Genomic DNA, 21,774 nt, shown 5'->3' on the forward strand with positions numbered 1-21,774 from the left:
ACACACACACACACACACACACACACACACACACACACACACACACACACAGAGTACAGGAGGGATTCTAGGATTACAGCCATTTTGTGAAATGTATACATGAAGGATTGCTGATGGTTTGCTTTATTTGGTGTTTACACTATTTGCTCTACAGGTAACCAGGCTTTGGAAGAGGACATGGCCCTGAGGTTTGTAGCCTCATCATTCTTACTGGTGCCCCTTTACTCTGTTCACACAGGCCCATTACTGGAAGACTGGGATATAATCAGCCCCAAAGATGTGATTGGTTCTGACGTACTACTATCTGAGAAACGGTCATCGCTGACAGCTGCTCTGCCTTTTACACAGTCTATCCTCTCTCAGGTGGTTTTCAGGGACTCTGGGGACCCAGTTGGGGTTGGAGAGCAGGGCCTACCTTGAACCTCTGATCTGGAACCTGCTCATTGGCCTCTGCTCCTTGCCTTCTCTGATGACTAGTGGCCTTCCTCCCTCCTTTCCCTTCCAGGTGGGCCGTACCTTATCTAGGGTTCAACAGGTGCTAAGCTGGTCATATGGAGAAGATGTGAAACCCTTTAAACCACCACTGAACGATGCTGAGTTTCACACATATCTGAACCATGAAGGCCAGCTCTCTCGTCCAGAAGAGTTGCGCTTGCGGATCTATCATGGCGGTGTGGAGCCCTCACTGCGAAAGGTGAGCCTTGTTGGTCCCTCCTTGCATTGATCCCTTCTGTGCTAATAGGTATCTCTGTGGATAGAGTGGAAATATCCAGGGCAGGATGCTTGCCTTTTTTGTTTTGGTCCACTGCGGGGCTTGAGCTCAGGGCCTGGGGACTGTCCCTAACTTTGTGTTCAAGGCTAGTGCTCTACCACTTTGAACCACAACTCAACTTCCAGCTTTATGGTGATTAATTGGAGATAAGTATCTCACAAACTTTCCTGCATGGGCTGATTTTGAACCACCATCCTCAGAGCTCAGCCTCCTAAGTAGACAGAAATACAGGCATGAGCTACCAGCACCCGATATGCTTGTCTTTTAAGAGGAGCTAAGACTCACTGGTGGGAAGGCAGGCTCATGACAAGAATGACAGAGGCCTTGAGGAGCTGGGTGGGTGGTAATTTGGCCTGTAAAGTCTCCCTGTCCTGCTGGGTATTGGTAGTTCATGCCTGTAATCCTACTTACTCAGGAGGATGAGATCTGAGGATTGTGTTTGAAGCCAGCCTGAGCAAGAAAGTCCATGCTTATCTCCAATTAAGCACCAAAAAAAGCTGGAAATAGAGCTATAGCCCAAGTAGTGGAGCCCTAGTCTTGAGGGAAAAGCCTCAGGGACAATGCCCAGGCACTGAGTTCAAGCCTCAAAACCAGTACACATGTGTGCACATGCACGCACATACATACACTCCATATCCTCATCCCTTCCATTTCTATTCCTGACCAGGTGGTGTGGCGCTACCTACTTAACGTATACCCAGACGGGCTGACAGGCCGTGAGCGGATGGACTACATGAAACGCAAGAGCCGTGAGTATGAGCAGCTCAAGAGTGAGTGGGCCCAGCGAGCAAGCCCTGAGGACCTGGAATTCATCCGCAGCACAGTCCTCAAGGATGTGCTACGCACAGATCGCGCCCACCCCTACTATGCAGGGCCTGAGGATGGCCCACATCTGCGGGCCCTTCATGACCTGCTTACCACCTATGCGGTTACCCACCCACAGGTGTCCTACTGCCAGGGTATGAGTGACCTGGCATCCCCTATCCTTGCTGTCATGGACCACGAAGGCCATGCCTTTGTATGTTTTTGTGGCATAATGAAGCGCCTGGCCGCCAACTTCCATCCTGATGGCCGTGCCATGGCCACCAAATTTGCCCACCTTAAGCTACTCTTACGACATGCTGACCCTGACTTCTACCAGTATCTGCTCGAAGCAGGAGCTGATGATCTCTTCTTTTGTTACCGTTGGCTATTGCTGGAGCTCAAGAGAGAGTTTGCCTTCGATGATGCCCTCCGCATGCTTGAGGTCACTTGGAGCTCATTGCCCCCTGATCCTCCTGAACATGAAGTAGAGCTCGTTGGACCCCCTAGCCACGTGACAGATACTGGCTTTGGTGGCCACAGAGGGAGGCCAGTTCGACAGAGGCACATGCTAAGGCCTGCTGGTGGAGAAGGCAGTGCCTTCGAAGATGCTGTTCGCCACTTGGCCAAATCCAGCCAAGAGCCTGGTGGTGGGGGGCGTCTCCTGAGACAAGCTAGCCTGGATGGCCTCCAGCAACTCAGGGATACCATGGGTCCCATGACGGACCCTTTGGTCCACCTACCCCACCCCTCTGCCCTCATCAATTCTAAGTCCCTCTCCGAACCCTTGCTAAATTCCCCAGATCCATTGCTCTCCTCCTCTTCCCGCCCTGACTCTCCATCTTCCTCATCTCCACCATCTACCCAGGAAGCCTCTCCCACTGGTGACATAACCATAGGATCCCCCTTGATGCACGAGGTAGGCACTCCAAGACACTCTGGGAAATCCTTGCCATTGTCATCTCCAGTGGGCCTCCCCCCACCCCAAGAGTTTGGTCGGGGGAATCCATTCATGCTCTTCCTCTGCCTGGCCATCTTGCTGGAGCACCGAGATCACATCATGCGCAATGGGCTAGATTACAACGAGCTGGCCATGCACTTTGACCGCCTTGTACGAAAACATCACCTAGGGCGCGTCTTGCGCAGGGCTAAATCTCTGTTTGCTGATTACCTGCAGTCTGAGGTTTGGGACTCAGAGGAGGGGGCAGAGGCCACAGCTTCATTTTGATCAATCTCCATCCCACCAGTTCATCAATCCCACCTATCTCCCTACTTCCCATGTGGGCCTAAAGTGAGATATCACCTCCCTGCCTGCCATCCGAAGACCTGTTGGAGCCTAGTGGCCTCTCTTCTCAGGTTTTAAGGGGGGGAGGGGGCTGCTTTGCCATTGCCCCAATAGAGGCCATGGCCTCTTTTGTCTGTTTTTATCACTGCGTTTTTAAACAACTCCACTTTGCCCACATGAAGGTCAATGTGTTGTGTCTATTTCTCTGCCCTGTTCTTGGGTTCTGCTGTAGATGGGATCGCCACAGAATCCTTAGCTGTAGGGCTGTGGAGGGTGGCTCTTGTTTCCCCACATGGCAGGGAGAGTGGATTGGTTGAAGAAGGTGAGCCTAGGCTTCAATCTGCTCTAGGAAAACTTACATTGGTTGTTTGGTACATCTATCTTTGGGGGTTGGTGTGAAAGAGTTCCTAATTGTTAGTTTGTTATTTTCTTAAGAGGGGGCTGGATTAAAAGCTGAGTGAGACAGTGAGACCCTGAGTTCAAGCTTCTGTACCAAAAAAACAAAAACAACAAGATTTATTATAAAGACTTGGAAGCCATGGCTACTTGGAGAAAAATGACAGACCAGCCACCCATGACATTATACATCTCACCATTTCTAGAATTTAGTCCTTTGTCTGGAAGTGTCATGCATTAATACTGGCGGCCTTGAACCAGGTCTATAAGTCTACTAATCTGGCTACTTGTTTGGAGGCAGCTTGAAGGACTGGCCTTAAACAGTTTCAGTGATGGGACCTGATAAAACAAGCACTGATAAAACCCAAACCCTAAAAGAAGAGATCTAAGGGGCTGGGAAGGTGGCTCAGTGTAGAGCACTTGCCTTGCATGCAAGAGGCCCTGGGTTCGATTCCTCAGCACCACATAAGCAAAAAGAAAAAAGCTGGAAGTGGCGCTGTGGCTCAGTGGTAGAGTGCTAGCCTTGAGCTGAAAAGCTGAGGGACAGTGCCCAGGCCCAGAGTTCACGCCCCACGACCGGACCCAAAAGAAAAAAAAAAGTGATCTAAGTATTTGAAGGATAATGATAAAAAATAAATAAATAAGGGCTGGGAAGGTGGCTCAGTGGTAGAGTGCTCACCTTGCATGCATGAGGCCCTGGGTTCGATTCCTTAGCACCACATAAGCAGAAAAAGCCAGAAGTGGCACTGTGGCTCAAGTGGTAGAGCGCTAGCCTTCAGCTGAAGAGCTGAGGGACAGCGCCCAGGCCCAGAGTTCAGGCCGCACAACTGGCTAAATAAATAAATAAATAGGTACTAGCTGGGCACTGGTGGCTCACACCTGTAATTCTAACTACTCAGGAGGTTGGATCTGAAGATCTTGGTTCAATGGCAGCCCAGGCAGGAAAAATCTGTGGAAATCTTATTCAACCATCAAGAAGTCCAGAAGTGGAGGCTGGAAGGTGGCTCAGTGGTAGAATGCTTGCCTTGCATGCATGAGGCCCTGGGTTTGATTCCTCAATATCACATAAGTAGAAAAAGCCGAAAGTGGTGCTGTGGCTCAAGTGGTAGAGCTGAAGAGCTGAGGGACAGCTGAGGCCCAGAGGTCAGGCCCACAACTGACAAAAAAAATGTCCAGAAGTGGAGCTGCAGCTCAGATGGTAAAGTGCCAGGCTTAAGCAAAAATCTAAAGGACAGTGCCTAGGCCCTGAGTTCAAGCCCTAGTATTGGCACAAAAAAATCTAAAAGAACAATACCTTTTTTTAAAGCCAGACGCTGGTGGCTCACATCTGTAATCCTAGCTACTTAGGAGGCTGAGATCTGAGGGTCATAGTTCAAAGCCAGCCTGAGCAGGAAAACCTATGCAACTCTGTTTCCAATTAACCAGAAAACCAGAACTGGTGCTGTGGTTTAAATTGGTAGAGCACCAGCCTTAAGCAAAAGAGTTCAGGAACTGCCCAGGCCCCAAGTTCAAGCCCCACAACTAACAAAAAAAGAACACAGGTCTCAGGCATGATGGTGTGTACATTTAACCCCAGTTAGTTGGGAGGCTGAGGCAGGAAAATCCAAAGATGGAGGACAACCTGGACTTCAAAACCCTTCCCCCCTTACCTTCTTAGCAGGTCGGGATCTCTCACAGGCTGCTGCTGCTCTCTACAAAGGACAGCAGACAGTGGAGGAGTTAACTAGATCCTCACATCATATAGCTTCTGGCCAGAAGTTGTACTAGAGGTGAGGTGAGCATCAGGCAACTATATTCTTATTTGTCTTCCTTGAGATTGCCATAAAGCCCTGAACAAAAAGTTCAGGGACAGTGCCCATTCCTTGGGTATCTGGGCCTGGATGCTGTCCCTGAACTCTTCAGCTCAAGGCTAGTGTTCTACCACTTTGAGCCTCAACACCACTTCCTGTTTTTTGGTGGTTAATTGGAGATTCCTGCCCAGGCTGGCTTTGAACTGCAATCCTCAGATCTCACCCTGCTGAATAAGATTACAGGCATGAGCCACCAGTGCCTGGTGAAAATAAACTTTTTTTTTGGGGGGGGGGTCCGGTCGTGGGGCCTGAACTCTGGGCCTGGGCGCTGTCCCTCAGCTCTTCAGCTCAAGGCTAGCACTATACCACTTGAGCCACAGCGCCACTTCCAGGGTTTTTTTTTCTGCTTATGTGTTGCTGAGGAATCGAACCCAATGCCTCAAGCATGCAAGGCAAGCGCTCTACCATTGAGCCACCTTCCCAGCCCTGAAAATAAACTTTTAAGTGAAGAATACAAAATGAGATAACCCTAATTACAAATATTTAAGATACAGATGTCCTTATTGAAATTTTTAAAAGTTTAATCCAGAGCTTGGTGAGAGTGGCAGTCTGTAATCCTTGCTACTCAGGTGGCTGAGATCTAAGGATTACAGTTCCATGCCATCCAAGGCAGGAAGCTCTATAAGACTCTTACCTCCAATTAAATACCCCCCCAAAAAAAAGCTGAAAGTTGGGCTGTGGTTCAAGTAGTAAAGCAATATTCTTGAGCACAAAAACTCAGGAATAGTGTCCAGGCCCCAAGACCAAAACAACAACAACAAAAAGTCCAAGCCAGTAATGAACTTAGGAGGTAGAGACAAGAGTATTGCGAGTTGAGGCAGCCTGGACAACACTGGCAGTCTTTGTCTTAACAACAAAACACTTGAGCTGAAGAGCTGAGGGATAGCTCCCAGGCCCAGAGTTCAGGCCCCACGACCAACCAAGAAAAAAAAAAGGCTAGGATCACAAAATTGAGGCTTGAAACTAACCTGTCAGGAGAGCCTGTGAGACTCTTGTCTCACAGAAGTCAAATTGTAGCTCAAGTGGTAGAGTGCTAGCCTTGAGAGAAAAAGCTCAGGAACAGCGCCTAGGGCCTGAGTTCAAGCCCCAGGACTGGCACAAAAAATAAACTACAGAGGAGAACATAATATACTCAGTTTCCATAGAGATAGATAGATAGATAGAGATAGATTACATCAACACACATATAAAACATACCTACATAACACTGTAAATCATGTTAGGGTACAAAGAAGGCCTCAGTACATTTTTTTTTTGTCAGTTGTGGGGCTTGAATTTAAGGGTCTGGGCTCTGTCCCTGAGCCTCTTTGTGTTCAAGACTAGCACACTGCCACTTTAGCCACAGTGCCACTTCTGGTTTTTAAGTAGTTAATTGGAGATAAGAGTCTCATGGGGACTTTTCTTCCCTGGGCTGTCTTTGAACCACAGTCCTCAGAACTCAACCTCCTGAGTAGCTAGGATTACAGGCATGAGCAACCAGCACCTGGCCCTCAGTACACTTAAAAATATCAATAGAGGGCTAGGAAGGTGGCTCAGTGGTAGAACACTTGCCTTGCATGCCTAAGGCCTTGAGTTCGATTCCTCAGCACCACATAAGAAAAAAGAAAAAAGCTGGAAGTGGCGCTGTGGCTCAAGTGGTAGAGCACTGGCCTTGAGCTGAAGAGCTGAGGGACAGCACCCAGGCCCAGAGTTCAGGCCCCATGACCGGACCCAAAAAAAAATAAATCAATAGAGGTATAACATAGTGGTAGAGTGCTTAACTAGCCTGTAGAAGGCTCTGAGATCTCCAACATGCAACTAAATAGTTATATTAAACATGTTCTCTTTCCATAATAAAGTTAGCAATTAGCAGCAGCCCTTGGTTTTGAGAAAGTAATATTCTAAATAGTCCTTGGATAAAAGAAATCACAAAGAAATTCAGAAATATTTAATACAATAATTCTACATACAGCACTAAAATTACTAAAAAAAAAATGTGCTACTTAAATACATTTATCAAAAATAAGAGTTTGGTGTTGGTGGCTCATGCCTGTAATCTTAGCTACTCAGGAAGCTAAGATCTGAGGATTGTGATTCAAAGGCAGCCTGGGCAGGAAAGCCCATGAGACATTTCCAGTTATCTACCAAAAAAAAAAAAAGCTGGAAGTGGTTCAAGTCGTAGAGAGCTAGCCTTGAGCAAAAAACTCAGGGACAGTGTCCAGGACTGGAGTTCTCAAGTCCCAGGACTGGTACCAAAACAAAAAAAAGAAGAAAGAGCTAGCGACTCAGGAGGCTGATATCTGAGGATTGCAGTTTGAAGCCAGACTGGGCAGGAAAGATGGTAAGACTCATCTCCAAATAACCAGCAAAAATCCAGAAGTGGAGCTGTGATTCAAATGGTAGAACATTAGCCTTGAGCCAAAAATCTTTTTTCTTTTTTTTGGGTCCAGTCATGGGGCCTGAACTCTGGTCCTGGGCACTGTCCCTCAGCTCTTCAGCTCAAGGCTAGAGTTCTACCACTTGAGCCACAGTGCCACTTCCGGCTTTTTTCTTTTTGCTTATGTGATGCTGAGGAATCGAACCCAGGGCCTCATGCATGCAAGGCAAGTGCTCGACCACTAAGCCACCTTCCCAGCCCATAAAAAACATCATGCCATTTTCTTTTTTTTTTTGGTTCCGGTCGTGGGGCCTGAAATCTGGGCCTGGGCACTGTCCCTCAGCTCTTCAGCTCAAGGCTAGCGCTCTACCACTTGAGCCACAGCGCCACTTCCGGCTTTTTTCTTTTTGCTTATGTGGTGCTAAGGAATCGAACCCAGGGCCTCATGCATGCAAGGCAAGCACTCTAACACTGAGCCACCTTCCCAGCCCCCAAAAATCTTAGAGTCAATGCTCAGGCTCTGAGTTCAATCTCCAACACCACCTCCCCTTCCCACCAGAAAAGAAAAGAAAAGTTGAAAATTTAATTACTTAAGTATTCAAGAAGTTAGATAAAGGAGAGAGGAACAAACCCAAAGGATTGAATCATTAATATATGGAAGGCAGCATAGTGCAATAAAGAGAAATAATAAATATTAACAAAAGTTTGTTTTTAAATTGGGGATATAGGTCAGTGGTAGAAGTCATTTGTGTGTGTGTGTGTGTGTGTGTGTGTGTGTGCGCGCGTGTGCTGCTACTGGAACTTAAACATATAGCCAGTGTGCTACCAGTTGGATATACTTCCAGCTTTTTGCAGGTTGACTGGAGATAAGACTTAGTTTGGCTGCATGCTGATGACTCACACCTGTAATCCTCGCTACCCAGGAGGCTGAGATCTGGTTCATGGTCCAAAGCTAGCCAGGGAAGGAAAGTCTGTGAGACTAAAATCTCCACTAAACACCAGAAAACCAGAGGAGCTGTGGCTCAAAGTGGTAGAGTGCTGGCCTTGGGCAAAAGAGCTCATGGACAGAGCCCAGGCTCTTGAGTTCAAGCTCCAAGACCACAAAAGAACAAAAAAACTCCGTTTTGTTTGCCCCAGCTGGCTGAGAACCACTATCCTCATATCTCAGCTTCGTGAGTAGCTAGGGTTATAGGTATTAACCACTGACACCCAGCTTTAGAAGTCTTGACTCGCACATGAAGGCTCTGTTAAATCCTTAGCAAAATACCAAACAGAAAAAAGGGAAAGTGTAGGTACAAAACTATGCTAAAACCAGGAGCTCATGGCTCACTACAGTCCTAGCTACTCAGGATGCTGATATCTGAGGACTGAGATTTGAAGCCAACCAGGGAAGACTAATCCTGGAGACTCTTATCTGTAATTAACTAGAATGTGGAGGAACCCTACAAAAAATGGAAAGTGGCTCAAGTGCTAGAGCATTAGCCCTAAGCTTAAAAAGACTGAGTGCCTGTACTGGTGCACGCAGGTATACACACACACACACACACACACACACACACACACGATACTACGTAGAAATTAATACAAATGTCACAATAAGTGAGTGTGGCTTACTAAAATATTCAACACATAAAAAATGATCTATTTGAGAAATCCCTGAAACTAAACAAGAAAAATAAGGAAATCGGCTCAACAGAAATACTCTAAAAATTAATAAATCTAGCCTGTGTTGGTGCCAGAGGTATGTGATTTGGCATGGAGGAGGGCCCTTATAAAGCTAGACAAATTAATTCTACAGGTAAAATCATGAAGTCTGTGCAGACTCTCATTGATGCAGAGCTCAGCAATGAAAATAAATCTGTCAATCCATTCATTGTAAAGGATGAAAAAAATGGCATCAGTGACCTCCGACAGTACTTGCTTTGGATTTCATTGTGCTGTGAAGGTCTATTCTGTGGATCAAGAGCTCATCTACCCTGAGCAGCAGCAGGTGGACTAGGAATTGACATTTGCATCTTTTGAAAACAGGATCAATCCTGTTTCGAAGAAGGCATCTCAAATGACAGGAAAATCAGAATTCAGAGATAAGTACAATACCAGGAAATGGTCCTATGACAGGCAACTAGATAGTACACAGAGAGGAGAAAACAAAAGGGCCGCGCCAAGCATTAAGAAAATGTAGGGTCTCTGAAGAGCAATGATTTCAACGCCAGTGGGGGATAAAACGTCAAGCTCTTGAGAGGTATTAGGTTACAATACTAGAAGGTAAAGAAAGTTGACATCCGATGAGAATAGCTCCATTGTCAGGGACCTAGTGAGATAGTAAGGACCAAGATCCAACAAGGACAGTGAGAATCCGTCGGGGACGGAAAAGGGTACGAGACTTCATGCACTGAAGGGGCTGAAAAAAGACGGCTTTGCTAGTGTGGCGGGGAGGAGCTAGGGTGCTGATGTCGGTTTGCACCAATCGCACAAAAGTTGTCTCCATCCCCGGAAGCGCGCCGAAAGCATCGCTCCATTCGCTCGGCTATCCCTTCCTTTTGCCCTACCCCATCTGATGGGCTCAGCCAATGGGAACGCACGCATGCGCGTATTGGGGACGTTGTGTGACGTAGACGCTACGTACTCTTTATCTAGCGTCTTCCCGCGCGTCAGCCTTCCTGTTCTCCCTGCTCCGCCGAACTTGGCGTGTCAGTCTTTTCACTTTGAAAGGTAAGCAATGTCTTGCGGGGCGGCCATTCCTTGCCTTACCCCTGCGCTTTGCCCGCCGGTGTCAGGGAACGCCAGTGAGGACAGTAGTAGCCGCTGACACGTTGGCTTGAAGTTCCATGTCGCGGGCGGGTCCCAGACTCAAGAGGTGAAAAGCTTGGTTGCTGGGAGGCTGGCGAGGTGCGTCTGGGTGCGAGGAATGCCGGGAGGGACTGGCAGCGCTGGTGGCAGCAGTGACCACGCGACAGCCAATACTGGCTGCCCGCTTTTTTCCCCACGTGATGGCCGCCATCTTGTTCTGCGGGCGCCGAGGGAACGCCGGGCTACTCCGGACCTGCGCGGCGGCACAAAATGACGGGCGTGGTGGCAAGGGGATGTGAGCATGCGCATCGGCAGCCCTTAAATGGCGACGGCAATCTGACAGCCCAGCAGATTCCTGCCATTTCAGCCTTCCTCTTTTGAGTGTCCCGCCTTTTTGTCTTGTCTATTCTGACTTTTCACCATCTTGTCTCCACTTTCCCATTATTTATCTGTCCTCTCCACAGGATTCAAATTCACCACCATGTCTTCTGAAGAAGGAAAACTCTTCGTGGGAGGACTGAACTTTAACACTGATGAGCAGGCACTTGAAGACCACTTCAGTAGCTTCGGGCCTATTTCTGAAGGTGAGATTTGGGCCAGACCCACTCTATGTGTATGGGGGGGAGGGAGGGAGTGACAGCAAATCTGGTACCCTTTTATTGCAAAGAACATCAGAAAAAAGTACTTCCGGCCTGCAATTTTTCTATATATTTTTTTCCTTGAAGGAGTTGAGTCGTTTTGATAGTCTCAATACTCAGATCCTTCTGCCTCTGACTCCCAACTACTGGGATTACAATGTGCACTGTCAGACATGTTACTTTTTTAGATCTAAAATAGAGATTTAGGTTGAAGGAGCCCTATAGAATTGATGAAAAGTGTATGCCTACCGTTTTAGGTGCTGGCTTTGCTATATTATTCTCCTTTTTTTTTTAGTGGTTGTTGTCAAGGACAGGGAGACTCAACGATCCCGAGGTTTTGGCTTCATAACCTTCACCAACCCAGAACATGCCTCAGATGCCATGAGAGCCATGAATGGAGAGGTGAGGCATCCTACTTGCCCAGGGGCCCCTCTCCCCATAGCCACTTTCTCCATTCTGTTTTCCCCTCTGTGTCTGCTAGAGGCAGCGTGGCCATGAAGCCTCGTGGTGCCCACTCACAGGAGCATGACTGCCTTCTGTTCTAGGGGGTGGAGGGCAGCGGCAGACAGAGCCGTGCTGCCTGGGAGGCGACGACTGGTCCTGCATGAGGCCGAGAAGCCACCTGAGGATGGTTGACCTGCCCTGGGCTTAGGTAGTAGAGTCTGCAGACCTGTGGGCCTGGCCCGGAGAGGACCTCGTGAGTCTTCTGGGATGGACTCTGAAGCCTCAAACCAAGAGGTGTCTAGCCCTAATAGTTGGGCAGCTTAGAGGAGTGGGGAGGAGAACTCAGCCTGAGTTCAGTCGAGATGTAAGTAGTAAGTAGCAGGGGAACACGGTGGATTCAGGTCATTTTGTGGGATTCTATAGCTCCTGTTGAAGCCATTCTGGTCAAAGGAGCTTGTCCTGGAACATGGCACCCAGAAACTGGTGCCCTACTGGTATTTCTGGGCTCTTGCCCAACTGCCCATGCCCACGCTTCCTTTATCCCTTACGTGACTTACTGCGAACCTTTCCTCCTTGTGTCTCCCCATACCTAGTCTCTGGATGGTCGCCAGATCCGAGTGGACCATGCAGGCAAGTCTGCCCGGGGCACCAGAGGAGGGGGCGCCTTTGGGGGCCATGGGCGTGGTCGCAGCTACTCTAGAGGTAAGTACAGTGACAGGTTTGATCATGTGATTGCTGAGGAGCGTTAATTATTAGTGGCCTATGTCTGGATTACTGCCATTTATTTATTTCTATGTGCTATAGGTGGCGGGGACCAGGGATATGGGAGTGGCAGATATGATAGTCGGCCTGGAGGATATGGATATGGATATGGACGCTCCAGAGACTATAGTGGCAGGTGGGTAACTGAGAAATGAAATAGCCTGAATGTTCATACTTGCTTTATCCCACAGAATTGGGTTTAACTACATGAAGTGCATGTATTTAATATATTCTGTCTTGAGTATTTGTATTGTGGTACATATTATAAAATGTATAGTTGTAATGTTAATCCTTGGTGTAGAATGCATTTCTGTAAGACAAATGTGCTTTTTCCCAGAAGCCAGGGTGGTTATGACCGCTACTCAGGAGGAAATTACAGAGACAATTACGATAACTGAGATGAGACATGCACACGTATGTAGGTGAGAGACCGAATGTTGCATTGAACAGATCTTTGCCCATGAAACTCAATGAATTCTTTTCTTTTGTTCTTGCCATACTACTCAGTATTTCTGGCTGCGCTTGCATCCCTCACCTAGACAGCCCAACAAACACCACTCTGGCTTTCCTCGCTTTCTGCATGTCAAGGCTAGTGTGCTTGGGGGAGGTTCTAAAAACCCACCCATAACCCTCTTGGGGGCTGAAAGAGGTGAGCATGTTGTCAGCCTGTTTTCTTCCTGAATCACAATTCTACCCCTTCTTACTGTTCTCAGATACACAAGGAATAACACTTCTGATCCAGGATCGTCCTTCCAAATTGCTGTATTTATAAAGATTTTTGGAGCTGCGTTGAAACATCTGTTTTAGTACATCAAGTTATATTTTTTAATTCATTGAGCTCCCAAGGTAGCCTGTTGTTAAATACCTTTCAGAAAGCTCCATGCATTTTTTTCCCATTCAAAAACAAATTAAAACAAATTTTTAGAATCCAGGTATTTTTATCTTTTTATCAGGTTTTTTTTGTTAGAGCTCTCAGGATTATTCCTTCTGACCAAAAAGATTGGCCAGACTGATTTTTAAAACTAATAATCACATGTATTTGGGGACGTTTTTAAAACCTGTATACAATGTTTATCATGGCCAGGAAGTGATTTCTAAATGTATCTATCAGCAGTCTGCATCATCAAGGACATAATTAGCTTACAGATTTTTTAAATTCAATATCACCACCTTGATTATATAGAAAAGCTCCTTAAAAATGTTTGTGAATGTCATTTTATAATACTGGAAGAAAAAAGATATTCTGTTGTGTCTCATGTAGTGTTTAGGATGTCCTTCATGGAGCTGATTAAAAGATGAAATCTGAATACAAATTGACATTGATAATGCTTTTTTCCTTAAAATAGTCAGATCAGGAGGAGGGGAAAATGTGGGAGAGGATAGGGACTGCCAAAAGGTACTGAACTGAAGTTGCAAGGCTTGAGTACACATTGAGACCTGAGGTATGGTGGGTTTTACTGGCTGGAAATGGGTTTCTGGAGGGTTTTTTGTTTTTTGGTTTTTTGGATGTTAGGGCTTGAACTCTGGTCCTGGGCACTCTCCCTGAGCTCTTCAGCTCAAGGCTAGCGTTCTACCACTTGAGTCACAGTGCCACTTCCAGTTTTCTGGTGGTTTATTGGAGATAAGAGTCTCACAGACTTTCCTACCCCAGCTGGCTTTGAACCGTGATCCTCAGATCTCAGCCTCCTGAGTAGCTAGGGTTACAGGTGTGAGCCACTGGCACCAGGCTAGAGTTTCTTGATCTTGTCATTTAGTCAGTATTTACTTAGGTTTGAGCCTCAGAAGATTCTTCTAAGATCAGTGCATGAGTCCTAAACCTTACTACAGTGGTACTAGTTTGTTGGGTTTTTAAAAAATATTTTCTTTAAGTAGTTGTACAAAGGAGTTGCTATTTAACAGCAGTTTATAAACACAGTGCTTCTTGATCAATGTCACCCCTTTCAACAGTTTTACCCACTCCCCTCAGTTTTCTTAATTTTTAGATTATATGTTAAACTTTTTTGCCATTTAAAAAAGCATTTTGTGCCTTTAAATCTAGAATTAAGTACACTGGGTGGCACCCAAGTGGTAACAAATGAATTAACTGAAATATAATAGATCGATAGGGAAAGCAAATAGTGTAATTCTTTAGAAAGACTAAGTCAAAGCCAAACAAAATGAGTACTAGGAATTGGTACTTGAAAAGGGGGGGGTAAAAGAATGAATAAAGAATATGAGTAGAATCAGGCAAAAATGCCTTGTATATACCACAGAACTGAGAAAACGAAAGGGGTGGGATGGGTAGATGGAAAGTGAAGATGTTGAATGGTACTAGTTATTACAAAATGAATGAGGTTGCTCGGAGGTATACTGGACTAGTTTTGAGAGACTTAAGAAACCCGATTTGAAAACAAGGTCCTCAGCTCAAACTAGATTCAAATTCCAGGGTTCAACTACTTTTTCTTAGCTTCAGTGGTATTTTTATATTTTGTTTTTGTTTTTCTTTTTTGGGGGGGGATTGTCTTGTGGGGCTTGAGCTCTTTTTGCTCAAAGCTAGCACTCTTGAGCCACAGTGCCACTTGTTTTTAGGTAGAAAATTGGAGAGAAAAGTCATGACATTTCTGTCCAGGCTGGCTTTGGACCACAGTCTTACAGATCTCAGCCTCCTGAGGAGCTAGGATTACAGGCATGAACCACTGGCACCTGGCCATTTTATGTTTTCTGTAAAAAGTTTAATGAGTTGACAGCTGGGGATAGTAAACACAGCTCAGTTATAGGAATTCAGTTTTTTGTGTCTTGAGTGGGAAAGTGATAACTTTTTAGTTTTTGTTGACCCTACCTAGCCATAGTTTCTTAATTTTGCCTTTCTTTATAAAGTTAGATTATTCTTTAGTTGATTCCACTGTGAAACAGAAAAATGACCCTTTTTTCCCCATTTGACCAATACTTGGCCAACTTCCACAAGGTTCCAGGACATAAAACTGTCTTATTCCCACACTTTCCTGGAATGTGAAGACTTCCTCTTGGGTTTCCCAGGTACTAGAGACATGCCCCCAAAGACCTTTCTTTCTCCCACCCAAATGGTCATGAATTTGCTTTGGCAGGTGGATGGAGAGACTCAGGAACTTCCCAGACTTCTGCCTGACCCAGTGAGCCAGGCCCAGGTTATGGGGCATTGTGGCTAACCCCACCAGGTGGGTACTTGGTCTGAGGAAACATTCTTTGCTGGGCTTTTGGGAAACTATAAACTGGTGGGAGCAGGAAGACCACTGTTACTGCCTTGCAATTGGGGGTGGGGTGGGGAAGCCAACTCACTGCCTAGATAGGAAATATACCTCTTATCCCCAGTTTCCTACCTGAAGTAAGATGCCATGATTAGCTCAAATGCTTATGACAATGGTTTCCTAGGTTTCTTCAATGAAGACCACAAATAGCTTCACAAAGCTGTCTGACATGTTCTTTGAGTCAGGAATTGCATTGTGGTAAACAGCCATGAGAGACCCAGTCTCACGCACAACTGTGTATGGTGCCATAACCTCATAAAATTGCATGTTTGAGCTGGGTTCAGGTGATTCACCTGATCACCTGTTAGTAGGAACTCCTGTTAGTAGGAACTCAGGAGATGGAGAGCTAAGGATCAAAGTTCAGAATAAGCCAGGGCAGGAGAGTCCTGCCTCCAATTAATCAAAAAGTCACTTGAACTGGAGCTGTGGCTCAAGTAGTACAGCACTAACCTTGAGCTCAGGGACAACACCCAGCACTGGCACACAAAAAAATAACCTTAGAACCTTGTACATGATATACACAGTATACAGGTGCGATATTACTGGCCCAAATAGCTAATTGTCAAAAACTTTTAACCTGATAAGAGGTAGCCACCATCAGTAAGGAAAAGCCTTACCAAGATCCCAAACACAAAAGTCCTGTTATGTGGTTCCTACTAAAAATTACCTCTTCCTTATCCCCTGTGGCTCTGCCATTACTACTTATTCCCTAGGAAAGCCAACTGCCCTTGCCTCCTAAGTAGCTGAGATTGCTCCACCATGCTCAGCTTCTAGAACTTCCCCTGAGAACTATTTTCAAGATACAGAATTCTAGGTGTGTTCTCAGGTCCCAAGTCCTAGCCTTTCTACCTCACTTAGGTAGAAAAATAGCTTTTAAAACCCTACTTCCTGTCTCACAAAGGGGTGATTAAATATGTTTACAAAGGCTCATCCCTCATAGTAACCCTCACATTATAGGTTTAGGGGGTATACGAAGGTGTGGAGTACACAGGGATCTGATATAGAAATTTTTCAATATTGGCAGTGAGAAAACTGGTAAAAACTGATCTGAGGATTGTGTTGTTTTTTTTTTAACATAAAACTTTGTCCATGCAGCATGACTACAATAAGGCTTGATGAAGAAATAATGTTTCTCCCTAGGGTCTGGGATGGGGTTAAATTTATAGTGTGTTAGGTACAATGTTATATGGACATTTTGAATAAACACTTCTTAACATGTTGTTTGGAGTCTCTTTTTGGTGGTGGAGATTGAATACAGGGCTATGGGTTTGTATAGTTGGCACTGAAATAGACTCCTTCCCAATTTTTGTCAGACTTTGGTTTTCTTCTGCCAGTACTGGGGCTTGGAACTGCTTTAGCTAAAAGCAAGCACCTACCACTTGAGCCACGGCCCCATTTCTGCTTTTTCGGGGGGGGCGGTGGGTTTCAGTTCCCCATCAGGTTGTGAGTGCATTACATCTTGTTCAATGTCACCACTTCCTCTTCCCCATTTGCTCACCCTCCATTTGACTTGGGGGTGGCGGGTCCTGGGGCTTGAACTCAACTTGGACACCATTTAGTAAAGCCACTGCAACACTTGCCATTTTTTTGGAACTAAGTCTGGCTTCTTGCTGACTTTTAACCATAATCTTCAGATTTCAGCTGCCTCAGTAGGATTACAGGCCTGAGCCAACAGCACCTAGTTTTTAGGCACATTTCAAAAATGTTTAGCAAATCTATACTGTATCTGGCTACTTGTTCACTTGCCATATGACTTAGATTTGTGAGATAGAGGGTCTTAATGTAAATAGCTGCAGACTTAATTTCATTGAATAGCTGGGTGTACAGGCAACACCCAATTTAAGGAGTTTGGTGCTGGTAGTTTACACCTGTATTTCTAGCCATTCAGGAGGCTGAGATGTGAGGATCTCTTGCCTGAAGCCAACTCAAGCAGAAAAGTGAGACCAGTAAACCATCAGAAAGCTAAAGTGAAGGTTATCTTTTGAGCTCTGCCTCTAATGTATGTGTTTTGCCAGCCCTGTTAATGGTGCTAGAGCTTTTGGTCAAGGCTATCTGTCTACCACTTAAGCCACAGCACTACTTCATGGGTTTATGATTTTGTGATACAACTCTTGGGGAAGGCAGGGCAAGGATGTAAACCTCAGGCTTTTCCTGCTTTCACTTTGAGCTTTTTTATTTTCTGCCCAGGCTGGCTTTCAACCATGATCTTTATTTTTTTTTTTCGTTTTTTTGGGGGGGGGTTCCGGTCCTGGAGCCTGAACTCTGGGCCTGGGCGCTGTCCCTCAGCTCTTGGCTCAAGGCTAGTGCTCACCACTTGAGCCACAGCGCCACTTCTGGCTTTTTTCTTACGTGGTGCTGAGGAATCAAACCCAGGGCCTTGTGCATGCAAGGCAAGTGCTCTACCACTGAGCCACCTTCCCAGCCCCTGAACCATGATCTTTAGATCTCAGTCTCTCCTGTAGCTAGGATTACAAGATTTAGCCATCAATGCCTAGCCCTTCTATTATTTCTGATAGTTAACATTTTAGTAAATAATGATGGCCCTACAAGTTTATATTGCTTAAGGATATCTTAAGCATTTCAGGATAATTTATTATTGCTTTCATATCTCACAATGACCTCACCATCTTTAAAAAAGGCTTGGAGAGGGCAGGAAGGTGACTCAGTGGTAGAGTGCTTGCCTTGCATGCATGAGGCCCTGGGTTCGATTCCTCAGCACCACATAAACAGAAAAAAAAGCCGGAAGTGGTGCTGTGGCTCAAGTGGTAGAGCATTAGCCTTGAGTTGAAGAGCTGAGGGACAGAGTTCAGGCCCTACAACCGGACCAAAAAAAAGGCTTGGAGGGGTTGGGAAGGTGGCTCAATGGTAGAGCGCTTGCCTTGCATGCATGAGGCCCTGGATTCGATTCCTCAGCACCACATAAGCAAAAAAAGCTGGAAGTGGTGCTGTGGCTCAAGTGGTAGAGCGCTAGCCTTGAGCTGAAGAGCTGAGGGACAGCACCCAGGCCCAGAGTTCAGGCCCCACGACCAGCAAAAAAAAAAAACACCATAATTACATTTTTTTCATTGGGATCTAGTCTTTCCATTTATCTAGTGAAGGGAAGGAAAGTTTAATACATAAAAAATACTTTGTTTATAAAAAATTCTTTGTCCTGGGGCTTGAACTCTGGGCCTGGACGCTTTTCCTGAGCTGTTCAGCTCAAGGCTAGTGCTCTACCACTTGAGCCACAGCGCCACTTCTGGTTTTCTGGTGGTTAATTGGAGATTAAAGTCTCACGGAATTTCCTGCCTGGACTGGCTTTGAACCGTGATCCTCAGATCTCAACCTCCTGAGTAGCTAGGAGTGAGCCACTGTGCCCAGCTATAAAACATTCTTGATGTTTCCTACTTTATTGTATTTTAGAAGACAGATAGATGATCCCAAACCTCTGAAGTGATTATAGTGCCTGCAGTTTGAAAAGTAATTATTGAATCTAGGTGATGTACATGAAGGTTCATTATACTATCCTTTTGTGGGGAGAGGAATGAGGGAAAATGATGAAGGAAATGAGTCTGATCATGTATATGTCAGTGAAAACCCCCTTATGAATGACTAATTGTCAACTGACACTAATAAATTTTGGGGCTGAGCCCGGTGCCAGTGGCTTACACCTGTAATCCTAGCTACTTAGGAGGCTGAAATCTGAGGATTGTGGTTCAAAACCACCCCAGGCAGGTAAGTCCGGGAGACTCATCTCCAGTTAACCACCAGAAAACTGGAAATGGTACTGTGGCTCCAAGTGGTAGAGAGCAGCCGAGCGCCGGTGGCTCACGCCTGTAATCCTACCTGCTCAGGAGGCTGAGATCTGAGGATCACGATTCAAAGCCAGCCCAGGCAGGGAAGTCTGTGAGACTCTTATTTCCAATAAACCACTAGAAAACCGGAAGTGGTACTGTGGCTCAAGTGGTAGAGTGTTAGCCTTGAGCTGAAGAGCGTGCTGAGGGACAGTGCCCAGGCCCAGAGTTCAAGCCCCACAACTTACAAAAAAAAAAGTGGTAGAGTGCTAGCCTTAAGCAGAAAGAGCTCAGGGAAAACACCCAGGCCTTGAGTTTAAGCCCCATTACTGACCATAATAATAATAATAACAATAATTGGAAGGAGCCAGGCAGTGGTTACTCACATTGTAATCCTAGCTATTTATGAGGATGAGAACTGAGAATCAATGTTCAAAGCTAGCCAAAGCAGACAAACTAATCTCAAGCAGCAGAAATCCAGAATTGGAAATATGGCTAACGTGGTAGAGCACCAGCCTTGAATAAAAAGGAAAAACATAAGACCCTGAATTCAAGCCCCAGCACAGGCACCAAAAACTCATAGCTTGGAATTGGAAAAAAAAAACTGTCCTAGCCAGGCACCAGAATGCTCAGAGGCCGTATCCAGGCCCTGAGTTAAAGCCCAAGACCAACACAAGAAAAAATACTATCCTTTTCTGTATAGTTGAAAATTTATATAATACAAGGTTTAAAAGAAAACTCTTGGGGGGGCGGGGGAGGATGGGAAGGGGAAACAAAAGAGGAGGCTACAATGCTTGATAAGAAATGTACTCATTATCTTGCCCATGTAATTGTAACCCCTCTGTACAGTATTTTCACAATTAAAAATTAAAAAAAAAAAACCATTGCTGGGCATCAGTGGCTCACACCTGTAATTCTAGCTACTGAGGAGGCTGAGATCTGAGGATCAAAGTTCAAAGCCAGCCCAGGCAGGAAACTCCAACCAGAAGTGGCACTGTGGCTCAAGTGGTAGAGTGCTCACCTTGAACTAGAGCTGAGGGAGAGCGCCCAGCCCAGAATTCAAGCCCCACAACCTACAAAAAAAAACAAAACTCTGGGGTATGCTTTGTTCAGCCTCCACATTGGTGGAGCTGCCAAACCGCTGTTTCCCATAGCTCTGTGCATAGTTATAAACATTCTATTCCAAGGACCTCAAAATATGTGTGCTTGTGTGTGCACATGCATGGGGGGTATATATGTATGTATGCATGCATGTGCATGCACGTGTACACAAATGGACCTGTGGTTCTAGTAGAGTGCTGGCCTTGAGCACAAAAGCTCAGGGACCGAGCTGGGAAAGTGGTTTAGTGGTAGAGTGGTAGTGCCTAGCATGTATGAAGCCCTGGATTCGATTCCTCAGTACCACACAAACAGAAAAGGCCAGATGTGGCTCTATGGCTCAAGTGGTAGAGTCCTAGCCTTGAGCAAAAGAAGCTTGTAGACAGTGCCCAGACCCTGAGTTCAAGTCCCAGGACTGGCAAAACAAAAAACAAACTTAGGACAGCTTTCAGGCCCTAAGTTCAAGCCTAGGACCAGTGCACACATACATATGAACAGAAGGACTGAAGGTGTATCAAGTGTGGCCCTGGGTTCCATCTCCAATACATAAATACAAATGTTTCCTTGCCAGTAAGTAGAAATAATAAAGACCCTACACTAAATACGACATGGGAAATACCTAGAACAGTGTCCAGTAATTAGCATGGAGTGGATACATTAGTCATTTATTGTGTATACCATGTAACAACAGCTAGGGACACAGCCAAGGGTTTAATATCACTTTCCCTTGGAATCATGTATTAGTAGATTCTATGTACAGTAATCTGAGAACATTGCTGTCTAACGTAACAGGAAGTGAAAACCCAGAAGAAAATAGTGGAATGCAGAGTGCTTGGGTGTGTCATTTTGCACAGAGCAGTCAGAAGGCCAATCAGAGGAGATGATTTTTTAACAGCGACTTGAAGTTAGAAGGGAGGAAAAGAGGCTGGCTGTTGGCGGGGGGGCAGTTCTGCCATGGTGCCCTGACTCCCTTACAAGGGCCACATTGTGAGCTCATCTAAGTGCTAGGATCCTTGGGACACAACTCATAAGGAGCTGCTCTGAGGCTTGTCTAGAGACACCTCCATTGCTTCCCACGTTCTGATGTGGGGTGTGGTTCTCCAGCCCTCCTCTGCCCTGACTTGAGACTACAGTACTGCTTTGAGGTAGCATAAAGCTAGCTCTGCTGCAGTAGAATGCCCTGTGCTCTGTGGTGCAGTGATCTAGTTCCTTCATTTTATTGTTGCCTGAGGCAAGAGACTATTCTTGGCTTTCTGGAATGGTACCAGACTCTTAACAGGGGCACATTCTTTTACTAGCCAAATCTGGCAGCCTTGCCTTGACATCTTAGCATTGTGAACAGAAGGAAGAGCAAGTGAGTGCAAAGACCTTGAGGTGGGAACTTGTTTGGTGTGTATAGGGAAGAATAAAAAAAGGGCAGGTGCTGAGTAGGAAAGGGGTCAGTGGTGGGACATGAGCTGAGAGACATCCTAGGCCTTGGAAAGGATTGAATTTTGTTTCAGAGAGCCAGTCCCTCAGGGAGGGCTTTGAGCAGAGGACACCCTTG

At 45.9% G+C, this 21,774-nt stretch overlaps 2 protein-coding genes across 3 annotated transcripts in view; both read left to right on the forward strand.

The window, feature by feature from the left end:
- Positions 1-3,039, forward strand: part of Tbc1d25 (TBC1 domain family, member 25) — a 16,711-nt gene extending 13,672 nt beyond the window's left edge. For both annotated transcript variants that reach the window (XM_013032344.1, XM_013032345.1), the window contains exons 4-6: positions 239-363; positions 506-694; positions 1,440-3,039. In XM_013032344.1, the coding sequence (XP_012887798.1) occupies positions 239-363; positions 506-694; positions 1,440-2,801 (1,676 nt within the window). In that variant the 3' untranslated portion in view covers positions 2,802-3,039. The remainder of the gene's footprint in view (positions 1-238; positions 364-505; positions 695-1,439) is intronic.
- A 7,045-nt stretch (positions 3,040-10,084) lies between these two features.
- Rbm3 (RNA binding motif (RNP1, RRM) protein 3) lies at positions 10,085-13,411 on the forward strand. Its single transcript, XM_013032410.1, has 7 exons — positions 10,085-10,172; positions 10,715-10,834; positions 11,184-11,290; positions 11,926-12,034; positions 12,137-12,230; positions 12,432-12,516; positions 12,808-13,411. Exons 2-6 carry the CDS (start codon positions 10,732-10,734, stop codon positions 12,490-12,492), a joined length of 474 nt encoding a protein of 157 aa, XP_012887864.1. The 5' UTR covers positions 10,085-10,172; positions 10,715-10,731; the 3' UTR covers positions 12,493-12,516; positions 12,808-13,411.
- The last annotated feature ends 8,363 nt before the right edge of the window (positions 13,412-21,774 follow it).

The sequence above is a fragment of the Dipodomys ordii genome, unplaced genomic scaffold (genome assembly GCF_000151885.1).
Source record: "Dipodomys ordii isolate 6190 unplaced genomic scaffold, Dord_2.0 Scaffold154, whole genome shotgun sequence".
In the NCBI taxonomy this organism is placed as follows: Eukaryota; Metazoa; Chordata; class Mammalia; order Rodentia; family Heteromyidae; genus Dipodomys; species Dipodomys ordii.